Source organism: Paramisgurnus dabryanus, chromosome 3 (genome assembly GCF_030506205.2).
Source record: "Paramisgurnus dabryanus chromosome 3, PD_genome_1.1, whole genome shotgun sequence".
Taxonomy (NCBI): domain Eukaryota; kingdom Metazoa; phylum Chordata; class Actinopteri; order Cypriniformes; family Cobitidae; genus Paramisgurnus; species Paramisgurnus dabryanus.
In genome coordinates, this window is record NC_133339.1 from 35,352,928 (window position 1) to 35,379,186 (window position 26,259).

A 26,259-nucleotide genomic window follows, 5' to 3' on the forward strand; every position below is an offset into this window, starting at 1 on the left:
ACCTGATTTAACTCATCAGCCTCGCTCCAGAATGGTAAATATATCTTCCTAACAAGCTGATAAGTTGAATCAGGTGTATTGAATAAGAAGACATCTAAAACTTTCTGAAAGGGGGTACTCGAGGACCAGGATTGGGAAGCACTGATGTAAGGCATTAGTTGTATGACGTAACACAGTGGTTCTCAAATTCTTTCATGCTTGACAGACTTACTATAATTCAGTTCAGTGAGCTCTCACCAAATGAGCTGATGAGAGTCAAAGTCAGGTGTGTCAGATAAGGGAGGCATATGCTGCCGCCGAAATCCTCTACTTGCATACTACAGTATATAGTAGGGGAAAATGATTAGGAAAGGCAAGTAGTACGTCCAAATTTATAGGTCTTCGTTCAAAGCTGTAAAATTCTAGGAAGGCATCAACGCATGTCCAAATCCAGTGTTTGCTTTACTTCCTGTCTCCCGAGATACCTTCATCAGGTTGATTTTTGAAGGCAGCATAGAAGTTTTCCTCGCTGCCTTCAATTTCCAATTCTATGCAGGTGTGTGCACGAGGAATGTGATTGGTCGAGCCTGTTTGAGTTTGAAAAAATGGCTGCTAAGAATAAGGCTGGAGCACAGTTTTAGTGTAAATAAAGTTATATTTTTTTACATCTTTTTATTGCATTTCTAGCGAGAAATTAATATTGTAGTTTTTAAATGTTCAATTAGTTAATTAGTTATGACAAAGACGCTCTCTGCTTATATTTCAAGCAGAATTCCTATGGCTGCCCATGAAGACTGTACCTTCTGGAGCTGCCTTCATGCACCAATGCTGCCTCAGAAGTCATTCCCTTATGTTTGGCAATAAGTCAGCTGCCAAAGACACAGCCATAGTATTCGAAAAACAGTTGGTGAAAGTACCCGGATGACTTCCCGCAAGATTCTTAAGTAGAGGAGTCACCCAGTGAAGAAGTAGAGGTGTTTTAATATTCAAAAAATGTCGGAAAGCAATAACTTCGTTCTACTCGAAGAAACAGTTGTTCCTTGTGGTTAAATTACGGCTTGTTTAACATTATCAAAGTTAAAAGCTCACTTGTTTTTATGACGATGTATGTCAAGTGATGCATCAACAACAATGGCAACATGATGGATATTGTACGACCGAATTTCATTTCGTTCATATATTTAAGTATATTTCTAATTTATTGTTATTACTGCTGCATTATACCACAGGACTGTTAAATGCTTTATTCAAGTGTTCTTCAACCCTGGTCCTGGAGAACCCCCTTCCAGAATGTTTTAGATGTCTCCTTAATCAACACACCTGTTTTAACTTATCAGCTTGTTAGGGAGACATTCTAGAAGGAGGCTGATGAGTTGGTTCAGGTGTTTTAAATAAGGGGACATCTAAAACTTCCTGGGAGGGGGTCCTCCAGGACCAGGGTTGAAGCACACTGCTTTATTCTGATTGGTCGTGAAATGTTCCATGGATATGCATTATTTGTCCATAAACTGACCTGTCAAATGTCTTAAAATAGCCACAAGAGTAATGTCTTAGCAATGTCTGTGGAAAAACTGAATTGAGTCTTTTGAAAATAATGCACATCCGCTTCACGTCGTGCCACATTACCACCTTGGGTGTGCATTATTTTTGAAAAATTCACCCGGCCCATGGTCAATTATTCCTTACTTATTCCAACATGATTGTAATATAGTCTAAAACATTGTAAAGAATTTATAATGCGTTTTTATTTTTTGATGCAGGGTTTATCTAAAATTTCTCATAATCTTCCAATATCACACCCACTGGTCTATGTATGATTGTGAAAAAGGTGTTATGACTTTTCTAAAATATATTTGATGTGCTACCCAGCTATTTATTATGATGACTGCAAGGAATTCAAATTGCTTCTCTGTATCTTTTCGGAAGATGCCAGGATTTATCTGTCACAAGGAAATATGGCTATTAAAGCAAATTGTGCATTTGTGGAAGAAACCTCTGACCTTCAGATTTGAATGCCTGGAGTCAAAAAGGAAAAGAATAAATAATGTTAGTCACCACACTTTAAATGGTAACATTCATGCATGCTACAAAGAGAATTCAAATATTTACTTCTCACAATATAAGGGCAAGCTATAAGTGGGACCCAATTCATAAATGTCTTAAATCAGTTTATAATAAGTTTCTCAGTTCAGAACGGTGAAATTTCACACATGAACGATATAGTTATTGAATCATCAATACTGTTTTAGTGACTCGTTTTACTACTAAGAAATTGCATTAACTTTATAGCACTCATGTGCTAGAACACTATGAATGATAAAGTCAGCTAAAGTATTAAAATGTAAAAATTGCTTTATATGATCATAAACTCTTATTCTGTCAGGCCACCAACATCATAGCGAAAAACATAAACAGTTACAGGACCTACAAAAGTAAATACCTGTAAACCTGATGTTTGTACAAACTGATCTTCTTAAAATCTGCTTTTTTGTACAGTATGTGCTACACCGACACAATTTTTAAGGGTTAGATAAAATATATATGTATGGTAACAATTCCATGTATTCACAGGAGAAAACTATAAAATAAAAATGTATCATGAGGATACTGGGAGTATGGGTGCACCCTTTCCTTTATTTCACAGTACTCTGTCTGAAAGCAGGTGACATAGTATTAAGAAATACAAAATAACACTCATTGTGCTCTTGTTTGTATCAGATGCTCTCCATTCACAAATTTTCCAACAGGTCTAAGTTGAATGAGATACAGGAGTGCTACACTATGCCATATAAAAACATGTAGGTTACTTGCTAGATTATCTATAAATCGGACAGCTTTTGAAATCTACCGAAATGTTTCGTCTTTAAAAAAAAATGACAACAGATGAAGACTTTCAAAAACATCAACACTTAAAGATAAAGAAAAATACAGTTATACAGATAGTTCCAGAAGTTTAAGGCGGTTGAAATAAAAAATTGGACGACCCAGTAACTTCCTGTAGCTTTGTTCAGCTGATCTACTGGCAAAAGTTCAGCTGAATACAGTAGTTTATTTCTTTCCACTGATGTCTCACCTTCCCGGTCAGCGCTGATCATCTCCATGTCCGTGCAGTGGCGTTCAACATTTACAAAAGCATTTTACCCGCCAAACAGTAGAAAAGCCTAAAACAATACCCATAGTTTTAAAAACATTTTTTTTTTTTTGATTAAATATTGTTGACAGAAATGACAAATACATGAGACTGAAAAGATGAATGAATATCAAAACTCAGCATACAGCATGAAAAATGGGGATCAGGTGATTGTAAAAAACAACAACAACAAAAACTAACAGCAGCTGAAAGGCTGCTTTATGTTATTATGTATGTAATACATTCATCCATTGGGCTGTTGGCTCGAGATGGGTGGAAAACATCTGCAGGAAAAGTATGATGAGCTGCCAACCAAGCACTTTGGTTCATGATCAGATAACCCCTCACTATTATTAGGCATCTTAAGGTCAAAGCAAAAGCATTTTGTTGAGTGTGTTACTGGTAAACAAATCAAAAATACCTACTGAACTTATCTTATTTTTTACTTTTTTACTTTGCTTTCCTCGCTTTACTACTGCAATCATTTTGCAGATGTTTCATCTACACCATCCCAACCAAACTGATACACTTTGTGGTAATGATTTACACCAATGTAACATTTCATCAGCCTTAGTGTAATATTGTGCGGTTTGATCAATGGCGTGGATAAAGAAAGAAAATTGGCAAAGCAGGGTTGCGTAAACTGTCGTCTACAGAAAAATATGCCATTTCATTGACCAGTGCAATGTTTATCCATCAGGACGGTAAACATTCATTTAAGGACAGATAATATCACAGGAGCTAACTCCAAAATCCATGGTCTAAACCTGAATCATACACATTATAGATTTTTTCCATTTTAACAGCAAACGTTGCAAATATAGAAACAGTATCTGTACATAGTTCATCTGTATTTAGAACAACTGAAATATTGGGAGAAAACTGTTCATAAAGTACAGTGGTCCTGCAAGAAGAAATACTAAGATTTTAGAAGATCTGTCATGGGTGGATTCTTTAAAGTCTCACAGTACACAACAGCAAATCCACTGTCACAGGACTTGGCCATGCGGTAACCAAATACTAAAAATCCATTTCAACATATATATTTTTATATTTGCAATATATTCTCCTCTTGTTGCTTTAAGTAACATCTTAAAATTTTGGTACACAAACCTTTATCCCTAAGTTGAAATTCACTGACATGTCATTTTTTATCCATAGAATGTGATTTCACTAGATCATCGATTTATTTCTGTCCTGTTCTTTGTAGTCCATCAAAACTGAAAAAGACACAGACAAAGGTGAATTAAGATTTCTGCTGAGCTGACACTCCCTTCCAGTAATCTAGAATGTCATGCAGGTCTTCATCCTTAGCAAACTGCACTTTTTTCCTCAGGGCGTGACCTGCAGCCATGTACTCCTCATCTTTGTGACGCTTACGATGGAGTTTAAAGCGCTCCCAGATGCTGTGCGATGGTTTGCAGTAGTACTCAGGACTGGAAGAGTAACTGAGATTGTGGTACTGGGGAGAGAGCTGCGAGTAAGCCAAGTCTCTGGGCCGAGGCCTCGTCAGGGGCTCCAAGATGGAGGTTTTTCGACTGTCTGGTCCTTCCAGCTCCTCAATTTGGTGGGAATCAGGGTAGGAATGTCGATGCTCGCTGTACTGGCGAATCTTCTCTGCTTCTGCCCTCAGTATTGCAGCTGCAGGTGTGATAGTTAGGATGGTCTCCCCAGTTGGTGAGGTTTTCTCTATGTACTTTGACTCAGACTTATATGACGCCTCTGAACGGTAAGGCCTTGGGCTCCGCAATGGACCACCAGTTGCTGTACTTGGACGCTTTGGAGAGGCGTCAGATCCGTGATGTCTTTGTAAAGAGTGGTGGTAGCTGTCCTTGTAGACAGGCGAAAGGAAGCCAGACTTGCTCTGAGGCTGCTCTGATATAAGTACTAACTGAGGTTCTACCGTTGATACCGCACCAGATTTCACCCCTTGGAAGGAAGTGGACTCTGATTTTAGAGCATCAATACAATTGTTAATAATCTGGTTGACCTTGTCTACCTCCTTGGCAATTGTTGAGATCTCTGCCACAGAGCCTTGGCTGTTGCTAGGCATTGACATTTCGCAGTCCCTTCGGTCTGGGTGCTCCCCTGTCCTCACTTCCATGTAATTCCCTTTGGCCATTTTCGGCGTGTCGGATATGTCTTGCAGTTTGTACTGATCCATGTCACTGCCTGAGGGTAGATAAGGCATGCGGGCCATGCTCTCCCCTGCCATCATTTGTTTTTGGGACATTCTGGATATAGTCCCACCTTCTAGTTCCCCACCATATTTAAGCTCAATTATGTTCTTCTTCATACTGCCTGCCTTTTTGTGCTTTTCTTCCTGGTGTCTCTTTTTTCTCAAGCAATAATACACAATGCCTAAAACAATTAACATACTGAAAAGACAACCTAAGATAGTCATTATGTAGTGAGTGGCTGTTGCATTGCTAACTACTCTCTCCTTTCCATTTCTAGGCCCTGTGGATAGAGTCAAACAGGTGTGATTGAAACGCAAGGAGTTCCTTATTGAAGCCACACAATAGGTGTAATCTGTGTTGGGTTTCAGTCTTGTCAGTTCAATATCTTCTTTCTGTCGTTTTAGATTTTGTATATCAGTAAAGAAGCTGTTGTTGTACAGAACAAGTATGTACATTTTCTTGTAGGGGTAAGGAATCTGAACGGTGATTACTGCATTTGTGTGAGTCACCTGTTTGAGTTTCATGATTGGTTTCACATCTAAGTCAATGTATGTGGGACTGATGCTGATTTCCTCAGGCTCGGTCCCAGAGGGACAGTCCTCCAGCCCACACGGTGTTGAGTCAGGAGGGTAAGTGGTGGTCTCAGGAGGCACAGGGATGTACGGAGTCACATAGTCTTCCGTGCACACAGTGGACAGCATATGCAGAGCGTTACGGAACGTTGGGTTGTTTGGATTCTGGCTTAGGAGACTGTAACCAGAGACTCCGGCAGGAGAATCACACACCATTCGTTCACTCGTTCTGTTGGGAAAGACTGAAAGCCACTTGACAAACCCCAAGAGCTCGCAAGAGCAGTTGAAAGGATTAGTGTAGAGCTCACAGGTGGTCAGCTTAGTCAGGCTGGTGAATGTAGACCCATCTAGCACCTGGATGCGGTTCATGGAAAGGTCAATGTTTTCTATGTTTGGGCACTCCCAAAAGGCATTGGGTGTCACAGTCTCAATCAGGTTGGCCTGGAGGTAGAGGTACTGCAGCTTGCCCAAACCCCTGAGAATCCCTTCTGTCAAGTTCCGCAATTTATTGAAGCCCAACTGGAGAACCTGTAGGTTGAACTGGGCTGAAAAAGCCCCATCCTCAATATAATTAATCTCATTCTTCGTCAGATTCAGGTATGTGAGGTTGGTAAAGCGGCTAAGGGCAGAGTAGTGGATGCTTTTGATCTTGTTCTCATTCAAACGAAGGTCCACTATGGTGCTGTTGATGTGCTGAGGGATAGCTTCATAGGGGGGCTGGTTTTGGCTGCAAATAGCCAGCCATACAAAGCCCTTTTCTCCCTCTATAAGCCAGCAATCCCCCCTCACTGTACCTATGTAAGTCAGATAGATTATGGCCACAGAGCAGAAGAAGGCACTCGTCACCATGCCTCCATTTAAAGCTCCTGAAGCTCTCCTGGAAGCCATGAGAAATACCAATTGGTAGCAGCTTGTGGTACCACTTGACTTTTAATTAGGCTGGATGGAACCTCACAGTATTCTGGCAGGGTAAAAAACCCAATCTCTTGATTTAGCCAAGGGACACAAATGTCCAGTCTCTGGTCCAGAGAATTATTTCACATGAGTTGGGGGTTGATGTACTGATATTTCAAGCCACTTATTAAAGACCATAGCTTATGCATTTACAGGTTAGGTCTCCAATGGAGTGGTTTTAACTATGGTTGAGTGCTAGAGCTGGGTCTTGTTTCGCTGTGCTTATTTCCCCAGTGTACAGCATTGTTGATGGCTTTCATCCTCTTGTCTCTTCTTCTCATCCACCATTTTAGTCTCATTTATGGGCCCAAAGTTACACCCTGGATAAGAGAAGAAGAAAGGAAAGCTGATTATCACAGAGCCTCTAGATTAGAAAAGCAATATTACAAATCACGTTTATACTAAAGCCAAACATTAGTTTCATACTGAACTAAGAGGTCTGTTACATATCATTGCATTATATTTTACTGCCCAGATGTCTTACTAATTCTTTATTCATTTCAAATGTAGAGAATAAAACCATTGGCCAATTACCATCTGGCAGCCAATAGAAAACAAAAGTATTCATGTTCTCCCACCAGTCTTAACTCTAAGACTGTCTAAGTGTGAAGGGCCAGAACTTGTGTGAGCTAAATCAGATTGATTAAACTGTGTCCTTTAAAATGTTCAACCAGTGGCTTTTGGGACCACTTTTGGTAATGCACCCATATAGCACAGAATGAACTTTGATCTGTAATCTTCAAAGATATACTACCCAAACTATTTGTACAAAATGTATCTAATCCACAGACACTCTTTTTCATATAATAAAAGTGTATGAGGACTGGGTCTGTCAAGTCCCAAAATGGGAAAAAAAAGGATACCAAAAAGGAGATTAGTTTTGAATTCTTCTAAAGTTATACAATATTTTCCCACAAGGAACAGATGAAAATTATAAAAATCACAATTTGTGGTCGATAGAAGAAATAATGTACTCTTGGTCAGAACAAAGTGGGTAAGTAAATGACAAAGTTTTCAGTTCAGGTGACATTTTGATAGAAATTGTAAAATGTGTGAGGGGAATTTTGTTCATTACAACATGCTTTGACTCCAAAGTCTTTTGAAAGCTTTCCTTGATACTCATTTATTTTTAAATGCAATACCTAGCTGTAAAGAGAGAAAGTAATCGTATGGGAATGGGACTCTAAAACACACTACCCTCACAAAGAGCAGGTAAGCTCCCTAGGGCAGCAGGGACAAGGGGGGAAGCATGCTTCAGTTCACATTTATCCCTGCCAGGCTTTGATTCCACATTGAGACAGTTGTAACCAATGTTGGCTGTATCACAAATCATTTTGTGAGTTAAGAGAGGATGGAAACTGGTGTGAAGGCAAAGGCTTTTCTTTCCACTGCAGACTTTCTCCTAACAATAGATATAATGGGATTTTTCTCTCTGTATGTGTGTGTGAGCATGTATGGGCGTGTGTGTTCGCAATAAGCTGAGTGCTATGAATGATCATTATGTAGGTTTAGTGCCACAGTAAAGGACCGACAGTATTGCCCTGTAGCTAAAGCCCTTTTTGTCTTCTATTAGCATCATGGCAATGTCAAATAATGCATGTTTTCAATATTATCAAACTAATATGAATAAAATGATGCCATAAAGCAGGACTGTATATCCAGAGACTGAATGTAAGAAAGAAACACAAACTTGCCAGAACAAAATGAAAGCCATACATTACAATACTGTTTCTCTACAAAGATAATGAAAGCTCCTAAATACTCTTCGGTAGATGAAGGAAATACAAGCAAAGACCTGTTATATTAAATTATAACAGTGATTTCCATAGCGGTAAAAACTCATTTTAATTGTACTAACGGCCTGACCCTCTATAAGCCATCTCAGGACATAACAGCACAACAATAACTGAAAAAAGAGAGATAGAGAGAGGGGGGTATGGCTTACCATTACTTTAAGGCTTTGCTTTCACTCAAGCCATCCACAAGTGAATTATGCAAGAGGGCATGCTTTCATTAAAGAGGAAAGAAGCGTTTCCCAAGTGCACAGATGCTTGGTTCATAAAGCCCTGTGCAGCAGGCAGTGGATCAAGGGTGGGATTTTATTGGGTTACGCCTTGGTTCCTCCTAAGTGATATGTTAGGGCTATGCGTAAGATCTGCTCCTGTGTAAATCATAGATGACATGTCAGGAAAGGTTTCGATTAAATGTGTCCTAATCTTCATCACCCAACTAGGCTGTAAGCATTATACAGTATGAATATATTGATAACATAGTCTACCTGTCTGAACTAATTTTGTGAAGGAAAAAACGGTGATATATTATATACGCTAAAAAAATTGCCATTAGCAAATGCATTAGCTAAAATGACCTAACTATGAGCAAAGTAGTTTGTCAGCATTTATTCATCTTTTTTAGTGTTAGTTAATGCCAATAAAATTGTTCCTGTTAGTTCATTGTGCAACCTAGAAAATGCTTTTTTATGTGCTTTTAGCAGAAAATGAGTCGCCATTCTGTGTGCAGAAACATCCTGTTATTATACAAATCCATCCATTGTTCTTTGTGTAATCTCATTTAAACCGCAACAGTCACACAAAGCAGGCTGTTGGGGATCCCTTAGCAATGTGATTTTACATTGATTACGCCCAGGTGTGCCTTATACATCTTGAAAATTGAAGCCGCTGGCTTTTTGATCGCCCCCTGGTGGCTGGCTGCAGTACAAGTCATAAACCGCGTCCTCTCCATGCAAACAACCAGGACTCGGCTCTAAATAAAAAATAATTTACACTTCCAATACAATTTTCCGAAAGATGGTTTTGGTTGTTGTTATTACGCTGATATATGTTAAATTGTTCGTTTTTGAAATAAGTTTCATTTTAGCTAATACTTTAATGCTATATAAACGGGGCGTGTCGTTATGACTGGCATGGTTGAATTGGGCATTCAAGCGTTTGGGCGGAAGTTTGATTGCGGCTCCCCATCTGGCTCCACGGACGATTCCTTTTGCACATGTCCTGGTTTCAAACTGACATTTTTACATAACATGGCAGCCCCCATGGTCGGACATTTTTGGCTTCAATTCATTTCAATGAAATAAAGCGACATCGCGTCGTCCATCTTTTTTTACAGTCTATGATTATGCCCCAACCATAACCCCTCACAGACTCTGCGATACACATTGCCCATATAATCAGCTCAATGGTGCACAGTGTTAGCATCTCCAAGATCACATGATCAAAGGGAACACACAAGCTGATAAATTGTACATTAAATGCATTGGAAGTTGCTATGAATATTTGTACCTGCCAAATGCAAGACTGCATATCGTAATGTATTTTCATAACTCTAAAACAGGATTATTAAAAAAAACCCCCGCTAAAATCTAAATGGACTCATGTGGTTCATTATTCTAAAAACACTAAAAGGTTTGCAATCCCATTTAAATCCAGTTTTTTACATTCTCAGCTGTGTAAAGGAAAGTCATGCAACTGTAAAATATTATAATAACAGAAGTCAGAACAGTAGGAAAGGTGAGGTAATTGCAAATGTTCTCCCCCAGACAGCTTGTAATATTTGCTGAGGCTCAGCATATCTATTTAGTGCGTGCACAAAAACATTAGCTTGTTCCAAAGCACCACACACCTCCTTGCCCACAGGCTATATATATTTTTTAGATTGTTGAGACAGCGACAAGACAGGCACCTGACGGGCTGATAGACAGCCTTGCTGTGCCGCACTGCCTTTTGAAAGGATTAATCCCAAATCCTGTGCGGCTGCCTGCTTTCAGATGGCCTTGTGCACACAGATATTCTGTTGTCCAGAATGGCAGCCACTGACACAAGGGTCTGCAGTGTCACAAAAAAGAACAGATTGAAGTTTCTCAGCAGGTGGATATATTTTATGAGAGAGATAGGCCTGAATGAGCACTCAGAGTATTAGATACTACAGCATTAATCAATCAGATTCCTCAGTGGAGCTTTAAGGTCAGAGGTTATATTCTTAGGCCATGTTTACACCTGGTGTAAGATGTGTTTTGGTGGATCGGATCACAAGTGGATGGGTGTGAGCTCGTCCACTTTCGACTACATTGAGAGGTAGTCAAAAACACATTTGCTTGGATTGCTTTTGTGGTACAGACGCTTATGTGGTCCAATATGTTAGAACAGGCACAAAAGATATGCTACAATACTTTCTGCTTATTGATCTAATGTGAAATGTACAAGCACAATATTTTACATCAGTCCTGACTTCTAGCGCAAACAAACAGTATGACTAGCATTGATAAAACTAAAGCGGCTGACTAAAGTTTCTTTTTGCAGGAGAACGTTGTAGAAACTTATTTCATCAATTGCTTTGAAATATCTGAGAAAGCTTATAAATATACACGTACAAAACATTGTGCAGCATGTAAACACAAGCAGCGGTACGCTCACATAATATTTGTGTGCATTAATTTCTCCCGCTCATGTTTTAAGGACTTGCCCATATAGACCCCCTCTCGAAGTAATCAGGACAGAGGCAGTCGAAAGTGGACAAAATAGATTAATTGAAACACCAGGGCTGCATCCCAAAAAAGATGGCAGCTGATTTGTTGCCTCGCTGCCTTATGCTGTTATGACTTTGGCGGCATGAAGACAGCTCTGGGAAGCATTCGGACAGCCTTCATAGGCAGCGTAACAAAATTCTGTTTGAAATATAAACAGAGAGTGCCTTTGTGATAACTAATTCTATTTTTGTAAACTGGAATACTAATTTCTCACTAGGAATTCAATTAAAAAGTGTAAAAGTAAAAATATAACCTTATTTACACTAAATTTGTGCTTTTTTGGCCACCATTTCATTTTTTCTAATTCGAACAGGCTTGACCAATCACATTCTTCGTGTACGCACAGAATAAACATTTCATCGGATGCACGTGCGTCTTTGCTGTTACGTGTCTGGTCGGAACTTCCGTTTTCTGTTTGTTTCATGGTCTGACAAGTGGCTAAAATGAACTCTGGAACAAATACCTCAGCAAAAATAACAAATGTTTTGGTTTCCTTAAGACACGGGGAGACGGCGATCATGAATCACCACCAAGGCCCTTTCACACATACAGTCTTTACTGGTAATTTACAGGTAATGGTAACAGGTCATGTGTGAACAGAACCTTTCCAGTAAATCAGTGCTGCCAATCTACCAGAAAGAGTGGTTGTAAGATTACCAGTAATTTACGTCTGACGCCGTCCGTTCTAAATGCCGGTAATACATATATTTTTGTGTTCACACAAAGCCTATGTGTGAACACAAAAATATAGATTACCGGCATTTAGAACGGACGATGTCAGACCACGCTGACAGCTTCGGGCCAATCATAACGTTTTAATACAGATGATGCGTTTACCCCGCACTGTTAACGGACGTTTCCACACACACGCTGCTTAAAAGTCGAGCACACCTGAAGTTTACGTCCACATTTCTTCAACAAAGTTGTTTAAAACAGCTTACCATCTATTTCCTGAATTGCCGACGCCCTTATCACGCCCCCCGTAAAGCTACTGCAAACAGTACTGTTGTCCCTGCTGAAAAAAACAGCATACCAGCAAGACCAGCATATGTTGTGTTTTGGTGCTGGTTTGCTAGTGAACACTAAACCAGCATCAGCACCAGCATTAGCACCAGCTAAACCAGCACCAAACCAGCATTAGCACCAGCTAAACCAGCATTAGCACCAGCATCCCATGCTGGTCATACCAGCATATGTTGTGTTTTGGTGCTGGTATGCTGTGACCACCAGCTAAACCAGCATAGACCAGCATAATTCCCATGCTGGTCCATGCTGGTTTGACGCTGGTTTTTTCAGCAGGGGTTTAAGATGCATTTTCGGTTTGATGTCGCCTAATGCAATGTTGTTTGGTCCCGAGCAACTTCGCGACCGTCAGCGTTTACCACATACGTGAAAACAACTAAATACGGGCCGTGGATATGAACAATGTGGATTGTTTACAAATACAACACTGAGCTTGCCACGCGCCACAAGTAAATTCCTCTTTCTAAACAGATTTGCCGGTATTTTGATACTGATGTGTGAATGATGTCTTACTGGTAAAAAGACGGAATGTCACTGTGTGTGAACATCAAATTTTTGTATTTACTGGTAAATTCATTCTGGTAAATACATTGTAATGTACCAGAATTACTGTGTGAAAGAAGGGAGGTTTGGCAGCTGGTTTGTAGTTAACATTCTATACATTATAGTGAACATTTTACACAGCTCTGTGTCGTTTTTCATATGCTTTAGCGATGAAATATGAACTAAGATAATTTACTTGTTGTTTATTTTGCTTGTTATCAGAAATAAACTACTCTAAAAGGACTTTGTTGTTATTGATTTTTAGCGGAGTTTAACGGAAGTTACATTTGTTTCAAGAAAGCAATAGTTTTTACTGCTAAAACCGTCTATAGGACAAGATCATGTAATTATCTCAGGAGACAGGAAGTAAACCAAACATTGGATTCGGATGTGCCTTGATGCCTTCGAATGCCGCTTCCAAAAGCAGCATTTTAGAGATTGCGGACACAGTCCATGTGTAAACGAACATGCGTTTCTCTCGTTGACTTGTGATCCGATTGACCAGAACGCATCTTAATACTAGGCATAATGTGCTCTGCCTGACCTTTCACTCTAGTCCATATTTTCTCAGACAGCAGACATGGGTGATGAACCTAAGAGATCATGTCCACATTAATGATACAAAAGTCAGACATTAAAATGATTAGTCTAAGGAAGACACATCATCCTTCTCATAGTCTTCCTTCCAGAATGAAATTTATTGTACTATATTACCATAGCATGATACTTTAATACTGAACGTTTCTTACCCTTCTTTCAGATCAATATTATTATTCAAACATTGTTATTCATGCCTAGTTTCTGGTTTGCAAACCTTTCAATTCTGTGCCATAAATGAATTGCCTCGCCATGATAACACTGTTCGAGATATCAAAATCTGTTCACAGTTTAGCATGTTCAACGTCTTGACCAAGATTAGTGACAATCCATCCACTAGGATGTAAAAGTCCATGCCATACACATTTCACAGAATCCAAAATGGCTGACTTTGTAAAAGTTGTTTGGCATGATGAGACCAATATGCACCAGGTTCGGTACATGCACAATATTATTACCCAGTACAGGATGCGCTCTGCGCCCATGTGCCAAGCTTTGCCTTACCTAACGGCCAACGTGTGTGTCAACTTTTATACATATGCGCATGTTAAGCAGTAGATAATTCCAATCACGGATGGTAAGGACACAGTTGCAACAGCTGTCAAGCTTCAGAAAATGACTTCATAAGACTCTTGTCTTTGTGTAAACAGTCGGAAATGCACCTTTTATGCTTACAGCTAGCCTAAGTTACTTCAGAGTAGCCACTGCTTATGCTTGTTATGTCTGGGTTTGAATAAGACCTAAGGGAGCGATTACATGGAATTGTTATTTAGAATCGTCTGTTCTCGAGTTTGGCAATAACAGTAAATTATAAACAATTTGAATCTAAATTCACTAAGTATGCCAAGCAATACTATTTCCCTTCCTGCCTATTTCTGCCCTCTCATCAGTCTATTCTGCGTTTTAAATGCATTTATTACCTCTCTTTCCATATGCCATTGGTGACTGCTGGCAGGCAGGGATACAGAAATTGACTTTGTTTTCAGGGTGCCTGAGGAGGCCATAGACAGCCATGTGTCAGGAAATGCTTGGCCTGAGCTATTGGATGAAATTGGTTGGACTTAAAAACCTCTGTGGATGCAGCCAGAGCCCTTCGTATCAGTAATGGAGCTATGCAGTGACATGGCCATAGTTCGGATTAGACTGTATTTTGGTGCAGGTCCTTTTAAACAGATGTTTCCCAAAATATGGTTCCATTTTCTTCTCTTCATCTTCTCCATTTTGATTATCTTTTACCTTAGATACCCTGATCCTCCTCTATTTCATTAATATTATCATCAACTTTAACACTAACATCCTCCTTTGGGATTTTTATTGGCTCCTCCTCTTCATCATCTATTTTTATCATTAGTTCTAGTCTGAGAAATCTGTAGTTTGAGACACTAATGCTCTGGAGCTCCTGGAGGGTCTTAAAGTAATGAAGTTCCTCACTGGCTTAGTCTCCAGCTGAGCATGAAAAAGAAAAGAGATGGAAATTATAGTGGCTCTTTCTTCAAAAACTTTACCTACCAAAATCAAACGTCCATGAAATGAATATGAGAAATCCATCAATGGAAAATGCACGCTAGGGTGATTGATGGCTTTAAGAGGAGTAAAAAAATCCTTTCCACAGTCCATTCTCTCCAGTCTGTGACCTTTAAAGTGAACAAAATGTCAAAGGCCAGCAGCATGCATAACCTCACCCATGATTTCTCACAGCAGGACCCCTTTAGGTAAAGCTCTGATTAAACCAATAGAGACTGAGCTCATTAATATAACATGTACATGATGTTTATCCAGCCTGACTCACTTCAGTAAGATGTGCACTGATTTTACCACAAAGCGTTGTCATAAATCACATATTAGCCACATGCCTTGTTAAAGCAAACATTGAGCAATGTTTACAGTGTTTGTGGATCAGCTAACATTTATATTCACACTTTGTTACTCAAGCTGTCGCTTACTTTATACTCATTTAAACATATTTCTTGCAAATATAAAAATAAATGTTTGTATAACAATATGTGCTTGCTGTTCAGGTATAGACAGTACAACCCATTTAAAGAGTACATATGTGAAGTTTTAGCTCAAAATACCATGTAGATAATTTATTATAGCATGTTAAAATTGCCACTTTGTAGGTTTGAGCAAAAATGCTGCCGTTTTGGGGTGTGTCATTTAAAATGCAAATGAGCTGATCTTTGTACTAAATGGCAGCGCCGTGGTTGGATAGTGCGGATTAAGGGGCAGTATTATCCCCTTCTGACATCACAAGGGGAGCCAAATTTAAAAAGCTATTTTATCACATGCTTGCGTGGAGAATGGTTTACCAACACTAAGTTATTGGGTTAATCTTTTTCACATTTTCTAGGTTGATAGAAGCACTGGGGACCCAATTATAGCACTTAAACATGGAAAAAAGTCAGATGTTTATGATATTTCCCCTTTAAATAAGCCTCAGAAACAAATGCCAGTGTCTACAGAGATCTATCTTAGCTCCAATCTCTCCACTTTCCATTCCTCATTAATACCCTTGGTTTTCATGGTCCACCGGAGGGTCTTCAAGCCAGACTGAGCTTCCACTGGGAGCTCACGCTCACAGCTGCTCCCTGGTCTGGGTGACATTTTGGCTTGGCCTGCATGCAGAGCTGTGATGGTTTCTCTATTGTGCTCTGTTGATGGCCTAATGAGACAGCGGTAGATAAACTCAAAAGGCTTCACCACACATTAAGCGTTCATGAAGTGTTCATTAGTTGAGGCCGTTTAAGGCCGTGAGCTTATATCTGTAGCAGTTTCTCCCAGAGGAAAGAAAAATGACACAAGAACTTTTAAAATTTAATTCATTTCTCCTAGACAGAAATGAGATCAAGTGAAGATCAAATGGAGACACAAGGGTCATTTTTTTGTTTCGCTTCTCAAAAGTCCTTTGCATTTTTACATCCTGCTCATACACTGTAGGTGAAGTTACCTAACACAATCTCAATTCTTAACTATTTCATAAGGTGGCTAATTTGTTTGCATTTATACAATCTCATAGGAATGGGGCTAGAGGTGAGACTTATGTTTTAAAATAATCTAATAACCAGATTATCCAGGCTATGGTGCAGTATATGCATCGATTTTGTAGCTTTAGAATCAGGAACACCATATCAGTGTTTCCTTGCAGTTTGTGGCTTGTTGTCTTGCTGGGTTGTCTTGTTTTTGTGTTCCTATTTCTCTTATGGGAAACATTTGAAAAAAAAATGAATACTGAAGTGACACTAAGTAAGATCTCACTTAAGTCTTCAAAGATAATAAACAGCAACTTCTAAGCAGTATTGTTTTCTTTTGTGCTGTGCTGTTTACCAGCATGTGTTTTGGCTCTGAAATCATCCTGAAAATGTATAGATCTATGAGCAATCTGAGTTTGGTATGGTGTTTGAGCCTTCCATGTGTGTTAATGTACTTTTGTAGGAAGGATAGTCAGATAAAAGCTCTTTTAGTATTAGGAAATCCTGTTAAACCGAAGGGAGCCGCATTCTGCTGTGCTTTTAAGCAGAACTCTGGGACTTCTACACTTCATGATGAGAACATCACTCTGAATAAAGTGGTGCTTGCTGGTCCTCCACACTTCATGGAGAACGCAGATACACAGAGTACAGTAACTACCTCACTAACCAAGATCTGTCAGTGTCGCCTCCACAACCTCCCTGTTGCTGCCTTCTCCTGCCCCTGTCATTCCTACACAGCCCTTTTCTCCACCCCTTCAATTACTTAAGTACCCCCCATTGTAATTTCACTGCTCTGTCCGCCACATCCTCATTTCCTTCCTCCCACTAACTGTTCTCCTTCAACATTCTTAAGGTGTCTGCGTTCCTCTGAGGGAACACAGTCGCTCTATGATGTTAGCCGGCTGCTTATTTGAAGTCATTTCCAATTCATACGTGTCACAGGAAAACATAAAAGCAATGGGGCTCGGAGGTGCCGAAACAATTCAGTCGTAATGAAAGCGGCTCTCGTGGGAATGGAGGACATTCGGTACATCGAACCCTTGAATTACTTTCAAGTGAGAGAGAATTAGAAGCAGACAGGAGGCGTGCTTCATTTGGATCAGATGGTATTATCGTCGCACGTTAATTACGGAAGAAGAACTGCCTGAAATTGAGTGTCAATGGTCCTGCCCCTGCCCAACCTCACTGCTTGAGGGGAGCTGGACTTTTATGACAGGAGAGACAGAATTTCAAGTCTGGCTTTTAAGTTTGACCCTAAAAGTCTCTGCCAAGAGCGCAGACAGCCTTGGGGCCATGCACACTAATTATCTTTATCTAATGCTACCTTGTTGATAAATTAAAGGCATTGTGCAGCATCAGGGTGATTTGGAGTCATTTGTTTGCAGGACAAAGCCTTTTATTACCTCATGACCACTGGCATCGATTCAAATGTAAACTGAAGGGCAACTGGATGCTTCCATCCCTACGGTACATTTAAGTTTGACCTGGTCAAATCTGTGTGAACGCATGCTCTAGGCAACAATGTCATCCATTTCAGAATATAAAGGATTTCTTTTCAATTGCTTTCAGATGATATGATGTATTTAATAATGATATTTTCCGGCATTCCATTAAAAAGCACAAGAAAAGGACAGATCAATATCACTAAATATTTCATATTTATTGGATTTATAAAGACTGTATGTTATGCCAAAAAGGCTTTTAAAAATTTACATTTTAATGATAGAAATAATCCTTTAATATCAACTTAAATTATTCTTACAATGTTTTTATGAAATCCAATGTATACCGTTTTTCTAAATGATTACTAGAATAAAATATAGATCTTTTCTGAATCATCACATTGTTTCATCAATAGGACACTTAGCTACAGTCCTTGAATCTGATTGGACAAGAGGTGTTTCAGGAGAAATTACTGTTCTCACAAAAGTACACCTGCCTATTCAGTCTAATAGTTACATGAACTTGGCTTGCTTTCTTCGAATGGGCTCAAAGCTCGGCTCAAGCTCTGAACTCAAACCCCCAATGGAACTGAAAAAAATTAGAAAAAGGTGTGAAACCACAGGGACTACTGCTTATATACGCCCATAATGATAATTGACAGGACTGAATGTTTAGACTATAAATCCATCACAGTACCTATTGAAACAATACTACGGCAATAACTACTTCATCTGACATATAAGTGTAACCACTGTGCATCTGTGGTGTTGTCAAATGATTGCTTTATTATCCCAACCAGGTGTTTCCCATACAATGACATAAATGAAGTTCATTAAACTAAGTTCGGTAGGAGGATGGTCATGTTATCCAACCAATCAGCGAGAAGGGGTGCCTTTAAATAGCAGTCCCTCAACTCTGTCCCGTGACGGTTTTTCGCAGCATCCTTCTCCACCCAATCATCTTACTCACATCTAGTTTTATTTCCCAGTTAAAGAGGTGGGAGTACTCTGGGTTTGGGCTAAAATTCGGAGCTCGGAGCCCTCCCATAGGACCGCACGCCAAATATGCTTTATCTCATTCCCTGTTGATTACAATATTAATGCTCCTAAAAACTCATGAAATTGCTCCTAAGCCACCACATTATGATGAATCAGTGGAGAAGCTAACTAGCTAGTAATGACTGTTTCCCGAATGTATAGTAAGTTTATCGCACATCTGTCAACTGAACCATGCTGATTTAACAACAAAGTTAATAATGTCACATAGACAGTGGCGGACGGTGAGTTATTTTTCGATTGCGGACGATGCGAAGCTCGTCACAAAATGTATGTGGCCCATCATATGTGGCTTGTCATTTTAAAACATGTGTTCTTCGCGTCATATGAAACTATGTGCATCATGCGTGATGTTAAAATGCGTTGGCCAGATACTCATTTAATCTGTCATCAGGTTTAGTGTTCAGTTAGTGTCTTGCAAGTATTTTGTGAACGTAAGCATCTCTTTTATCAAAAACCCTTTTGACGCATGTGCAGCAGACACACATCACGTGTGATGCACATAGGTTCGCATGACACTCCGAACACATATTTTGAATTTGCCCCACTCGGAAAAGAAGTCACTGGTCACCACTGCACATAGGTTGTAAAGGAATAACGTATACTAATAAACTCTTTCCCCCAATGACAATTTTTTATGGTAATCTGTATGGTAATTTTCCTGGAAGGCATTTTGTGAAACTTTTGTGAAAATCACCAAAAATGCTGGCTGGCAACTTTATTAACTCTTTCCCTGCTAATGTTTTTTAAAAAAGTTTCCACCCAGCGCCAGCATTTTTCATGATTCTCCCAAAAGTTCAATGCCTTATATAAACATACAACATATATAAACATATATAAATATATAAACATACAATATATCAAATGAAAGAACAGACCCTCTGCTTTCAAAGAAAAGTTGCATCCTACCTTGATTAGTTCTATTCTTATCAGCTCTCAAATATGGGCAGGTTTTTTTCAAAAACACAAAATTTTGAGCAAAAAGCTGAGATAATTACATTCCAAAATTCGACTTTTGATAGAGATCAGATTCAGAGCGATCCTCAAAACATACACTGAGCTGTTACACTGTCAGAAATAAAGGTATAAAACTGTATCTTTTCTGTCACTGGGGCTGTACCCTAAGTTTTCGTTTGATACCTTTACAGGAATACAAAACAGAATACAATTTTGGGTAGATTACTGCACCTTAAGGACCTACATTGTTAGAAAAAAAGTCAAAATAATGTACCCTAGCTATCAGTGGGGCAGCACTCTTTAAAAAGGTAACTGTATGGACCATTAGGTACAGATGTGTAAACATTTAGTACCAATACGTACCTTTGAGATACTAATATGTATTTTTAAGGTACTAATAAACTCTCTTTAGTCCCAGCATGTACCTTTGAGGTACTAAAATAAAATCCTTAGGTGCAAGCTGTACTTTTTGAAAGGGTACAGCCCCAGTGACAGAAAAGGGTCAGTTTTGTACCATTATTTCTGATAGTGTACTCTTCCATGTGACATGTTGCTTCCGGGTTGTATAAGTTGCGGAACAACAGTGATTCAACTAATTGCACAATTTTGCAGTGGGATTACATGACCTGTTTACTGACCAATGGCAGATGAGTGTGTTCCTAACAAATAGTCGTTATTTTTGCCATGCAAAATGGTAACCCTACTGCTAAAAAATGATAGTCAGTACCTTTCTACAGCACTTGCACATACATTACTTCCCCACCGCCTCTCTTATATCCAGTAAACATTCACGTTTAGGACCTGTCGAATACAACCAAGGACAGACGAATCCTAAAATGTTCGAATGAAGCCAAGAAAACCAAACCTTCAGAGTCCCCTTTCAGCAGACATAATTAAACTTAAGTATACGACAACAGTCAGGTTGTAAAGCACCTGGTTCTCCATAGAAATGTAGTCAATCCATAACTGAACTAATCTGATTCGGCACATGAAATGAGGGAGATAGACAGAAGAGCTGCAGGTTTTAATGCAATTTTCCAGACCATCAACCTCGTGCTCGGTGCTGTGGCCTTTGTATAGAGCAGCTTGAGGACAGAGGGTGGGAGCTGACTCCTTTCCCAGTGCTGAGTCAGGACATCGAAACCAAGAGCACATCATCAGCCAGCTCTGGTCCAAACATGGAGATGGAGAGAGGATAAAACACAGTGTGATAAGTTAATGTGGCCCTATGCAACATCCACCTGGATGGTGGAAGAAACCACATGAAATTGTTTCCATATGATTGAACTTTATGTGGTGCCTGTGCACCTTGTGTGGAGATTTTCGTTTTAGTAATTATTTTGAATATCCACTGTAACAGAATATTTATATTTATAAATGTCCATAAGATACATGAGATAACACGATAATGCGAATGGCACATTTTTAGAGCGAGAAGGAGAAATAATTATTTACATCCTTTAAAGAAAAAACATGAATCAATATACAGCTTTCATATTTAAAATAATTTCTAGCCTTTCCATCAATTCATACCGCTGCCTCTCAAAACCCGGTGTACGTAGAAAATGATTGATTTGACCACATAATCAAACCAGAACAGAAAAGCTAAAGAAAAATGTGCAGTTCTTTTAACTCAAATTATGCACATCTTGTAAAAGAAGAAAAGTTGTTGGTTAAAATTGGGTATTTCTCTATCATAGTTTTCCCTGTTGTTGGTTCGGAGCATCAGATGCCTTTGTTTCTGTTCTTTTATTAGTTGTTGATGGCATAGATGAATGTGCTCTACTCTGAATGATGATATGTGATTGATGGCAAACCCTTTTACGTGCAATGAATGCAAGCAGCGTGTATATGGTCCATTAGAAATCAACATTTACTGCACAGGAGCACCGGACACAGTTACTGAACAACCTGCGTAAGGAATCCCTCTTACGTAAAAATGATACCGCCGAAAAGACAGCCAGGAAATTGTTCTGCTGCCATGGAAACACCTTACGAAACCCTGCTATTACCAAGTGAACTTGTAATGGGTTCTAGCTATTTGGACCTCGGCATATTGTTGCATATACAGTAGTATGCTCTTCTCCACCACAAATATTAATGTTGCATCACTACAAATGAGAGCATTAAACAGACAGTGCTACTGTAATAATATCTGAGAAACATAATGAGGTTTACATTTATGCATTCAAAGTGAATGACAACATATAATACATTATATTGTATAGTAAAATTGTAGTATTTTTAATACGCAGTAGATTTTACGTTTTGTGTGATGTTTTTATGTGAGTATTGCTCTCTATGGTGAGATGTCTTGCAAACCCCCAGCTGTCATGTCAAGGATAAACAGAGAAGATGTTTTGAGCTATAACGTGAAGAGCGGAAGATGCATTAACATAAGATCCCACAGGTTAACTGATTCATGGGTTTCATTTCAAATTCTGCAGTGCTTTCAATTTCCTTTAAAAAAGCATTTAAAACCACCCTGCAGGATTCTTTCTGCCATTTTCTACCGTCCGGCTTCCATCAAGTAAAAAGGACAATAGGGATCTGAAACACTAGCCAAAAATGAGGAAACCATCATTTTTCTTGGTATCATTTTACTTTAGCGTGTTACATTTCCTTCCTGCTAGAAAGACAGCTATAGCGTAAAGACACCTTAACAAATGCTAGCACTTCGAACACAATGTGATCTATTTTACTTTAATTTAAGAGATAAGCAAAAATACCATTTCCCCGAGCGGAAGAAATATGAATAGCAAATGACGGCGGTGAGCGGAGGAATGATGCTAAGGCTTGGGGGGGGGGATGTTGGATGGAGAAATGGAATCAATCACGCAGAGAATTCGGAGGCAGTGAGGACATAGGGCCTGTCAGAATATTCCAGCTCCTGCGTGTGTGATCTATCCGCAGCGACGTAGCGACTGTGGAGACCGGGATGGGAAATTGGATGGAGGTGGATACAAACATTGAGAGCTGTCCTGTCAAATGGCCGTTTGGAAAAATAAGGTTGTATTTTTCCCTTCCGGTTTTGAGATGAAATCATTTCACATGACATATTCTGGGGGCAGTGAAGAGGAGAAGAAATGGTAACGAAAAGTCGAGAGACCTAAAACACCAGAAAGGGATGTACCCTTGACTTTGGGGATGTTTTGCAGATTTTAATCTTTACTCATTCAAGTTTATTGGAGAAGTAAATGCACTTGCATGACCAATAAATGGCCTTTACCAACATGACTGCCAAAAAAGCACATTTTTGTTATTAAAGAAGGCCCTTGGATTTGGTCCTTGGCAGGCATGTTGGTAAAGGCCATTTATTGGTCATGCAAGTGCATTTACTTCTCTAATAAACTTGAATGAGGAAAGATAAAAATCTGCCAAACTGTAAGTCAAGGTTTTATTCCAGTACATTTAAAATCAGAAATGAACAACAATGCCATTATAAATGGGGCAAAAACTACAGCTGCAGTATTAACAGTAGCTACAAATTCAAATGTTGTTTTGTGCATTAAGCACATTTTATTCAAAGTGACTTACAGTGCATAACTATTTGTACTGTATAGCTTATTAGTGATGCCGTCTAGTGTGTTGTGGCGGGTCATTAAAATACAAAAAAAAAACTTGTTGTGTGCAATTCCCTATAGGCTATTTAAAATATTTGGGAATGTTTTGGTTAAAAAATTTGAATTTTTTTTTCAAAACATGTTTATTATTATGTTAGTGTTTATTTAGCTACTTAGCTGTATTTTTTGAAGGAATAAATCATAACAAAATAACTGCAGTTTGATATATATTAATTTAAATGCAAAAACCAAAAACGAGATTTTTGAAAAAAAAAACGGCGTTATCTCATTTTGGAACCAAACTCTTCATATATATATTAATATTTCATAATAGTTATTTTGTAAAGTTAAATATGTAGGCCTACATCGCAATGTAACTTGCCTGTTGTCCCCAAACCTTTTGCCTTACGTTACGAAAGCGCCAAGCATCCGTGCTGGCAGCCACTACAACAAAACCAATGGAGAAATAAAGTTAAGAATTTTCATCAATAAAAGAAAATAGAGTCAAGCTGCTAAATCGAATGTTTGGGACCGGTTCTCAGAAATTGTTGCAACAAACGCTGCTGTGCAAATGTTGAAAATGTTTATCATCATCCTATCTTGTTATTAATACGATTGTGCTGGTTTCTATGGTTCATAAGCGTATGTTGTTGCCAGTTTACGGGGCTATGTAATCTAATGGCTGTTTACAAGCATTTTTAGGATGAAATAAAGCCTTTTTTATTTTTATACAATGCCTATTAAGCCTATTTAATAGTCGTGGTGTGGGTAATAAAAATAGATAAAGTGTTGGGGGGTGGGCTGGGGTGGGCCAATAATTTAATAAAAGCGGGAACCGCGATTTGGGAAAAACCGTTATCTGCGCAACACTATAACCTATGTCAGTATGTGTGATCCCTGGGGCTTGAATGACCTTTTGCATTGTTAACACAATGCATTACCAGTTTTTATTCAATTATATTTTATATTATTATATTGTTATTCTTTATAATGTGTGAGTACTTATAATGTGTGTGTTATTTATTGGAGGTTGGGCTGCTTGTAAATTAAGGAAGCTCTGTCTATGATTTTAGTATCAGGGGAGTTGTAATGCAGAAGATGTCAGAGAGTGTCACAAAAGTACTAAGAAAAATGGGAAGATGATTCAAGCAGTTTCTAACACATTTTCATAACGGCTGTTCACAAAACTTCAGAATTTGCATTTTTATTGCTGCTGCTTATTGATGTTTTTTAAAATCAGATAGGGCGTGAGGAGAAAAATCTCTTCAAAGCCAGGAGAAGCTTGATGAATACAAAATTTGCACCGCTCATGCTATTCATTAGGTACGAAATGTTTTTTGAAATGTGGCAGCCACCGTCTTCCATCTGTGGGAAATCATCTTTCAGGCCTTGGTAATTTCCATCAGTGAGCCCCTGACAGGGCTCCTTGGCCAGCCCGCCCCCTCCTCGCATCCACCGCCCCGCAGCCAACCCCAGGTTTCAACTTCCTGCAGAGGTGTGAGTCAGCCAACCCCCCTCACAGACCGCAGCTGTTTCACTGTCTCTGCTCTTCCCCGGGAGACCTCAGTCGCCATTCCTGCCCAGCTGAGCTCGCACCATTACCTCCACAGGCACTTCTTATACTCATACAAGTCTTGCTTATACACACATTCTCACATTATCAGACATCTAATGAAAGAGACATGGAGAAAAAACAGCTTAAAGTTCAGGTTCCTGAGGACTCACAAAAATATATTAGCTGTGCGATTCAAAATCAGAGAAATTTTGATAAAGAATTAAAAATTGCAAAGACAAGAAACAGGATACAAGATTGGGATTTAAGAATAACATTTCAATAAAGATTTTTTTTAAAGCGTGGTGCTTCTACTGGAAGTAATTGAAAACATGCACCAGCCACCGGCGTAAACGATTTGGTGTGCATGCTACCTTATAGTCTGTTTAACCGTTTTGTGGATGTTAAAGCTATTTTTAATCATACAGCCTGAAAAAAAAACATTTTAGGAACTTTATTTTAAAGAGGGTTAGTAATAGAGTATAAAGAGTTGGTTTATTTGCTAATTTACAAAAATACATAACACTATGAATCAGTGCCGGCCGGTGACTTCTTTTTTCGAGGTCGCACAATGCAAAGTTCGTGTTCGGCACGTCGAGTGAACCTGCGGGCATCACGTGTTTTGTCAAAATAAGTGCCTGCTGCAGACGCGTCTAAAGGGTTTATGATAAAAAAGATGCTTGTGTTTGCCAGATACACGCATAATCTCATGCGTAATCAGAGTTGACTGTTAAGGGAGTATCTTACGTGTATTTTGTGAATGTCTCTCTTTTATCATAAACGGTTTTGACATGTTTGCAGCAGGCACTTGTTTTGATAAAACACGTGATGCACATGGTTTACATGACGCTTTAAACACATATTTTTAAAACACGAACAACACACATGACAATCCAAACACAGATTTAGAATTTGCACCCCTCGGTAAAGCAGTCACCAGCCGCCACTGCTGTGAATAACTAAACATCCTGAAACCTATATAGGCTTAATGGAATTATATACCTTTGCCTAAATTTCTGCATAATCTGAAATATGTTTTTTTTTTCTGGTAAATATTGCTGCATCTTTGCGTTGAAGTGTTCACTAGAGGCACTGGAGGCGCATTTTTTTATCCATTTTAATGCGAGTTCATTCAAGGTTACAAAGCAGACAAAACTGAACATTATTGCCATATATTCTTCAGTTCATGCTTGTGTGAA

At 39.0% G+C, this 26,259-nt stretch overlaps 1 protein-coding gene across 1 annotated transcript in view; it reads right to left on the reverse strand.

Annotated features, from left to right (window-relative positions):
• Positions 1 to 2,593: 2,593 nt before the first annotated feature.
• Positions 2,594 to 26,259, reverse strand: part of elfn1a (extracellular leucine-rich repeat and fibronectin type III domain containing 1a) — a 110,107-nt gene continuing 86,441 nt past the window's right edge. The window contains exon 3 of the mRNA XM_065260563.1: positions 2,594 to 7,135. Coding sequence (XP_065116635.1) covers positions 4,356 to 6,749 — 2,394 coding nt within the window. The 5' untranslated portion in view covers positions 6,750 to 7,135 and the 3' untranslated portion in view covers positions 2,594 to 4,355. The remainder of the gene's footprint in view (positions 7,136 to 26,259) is intronic.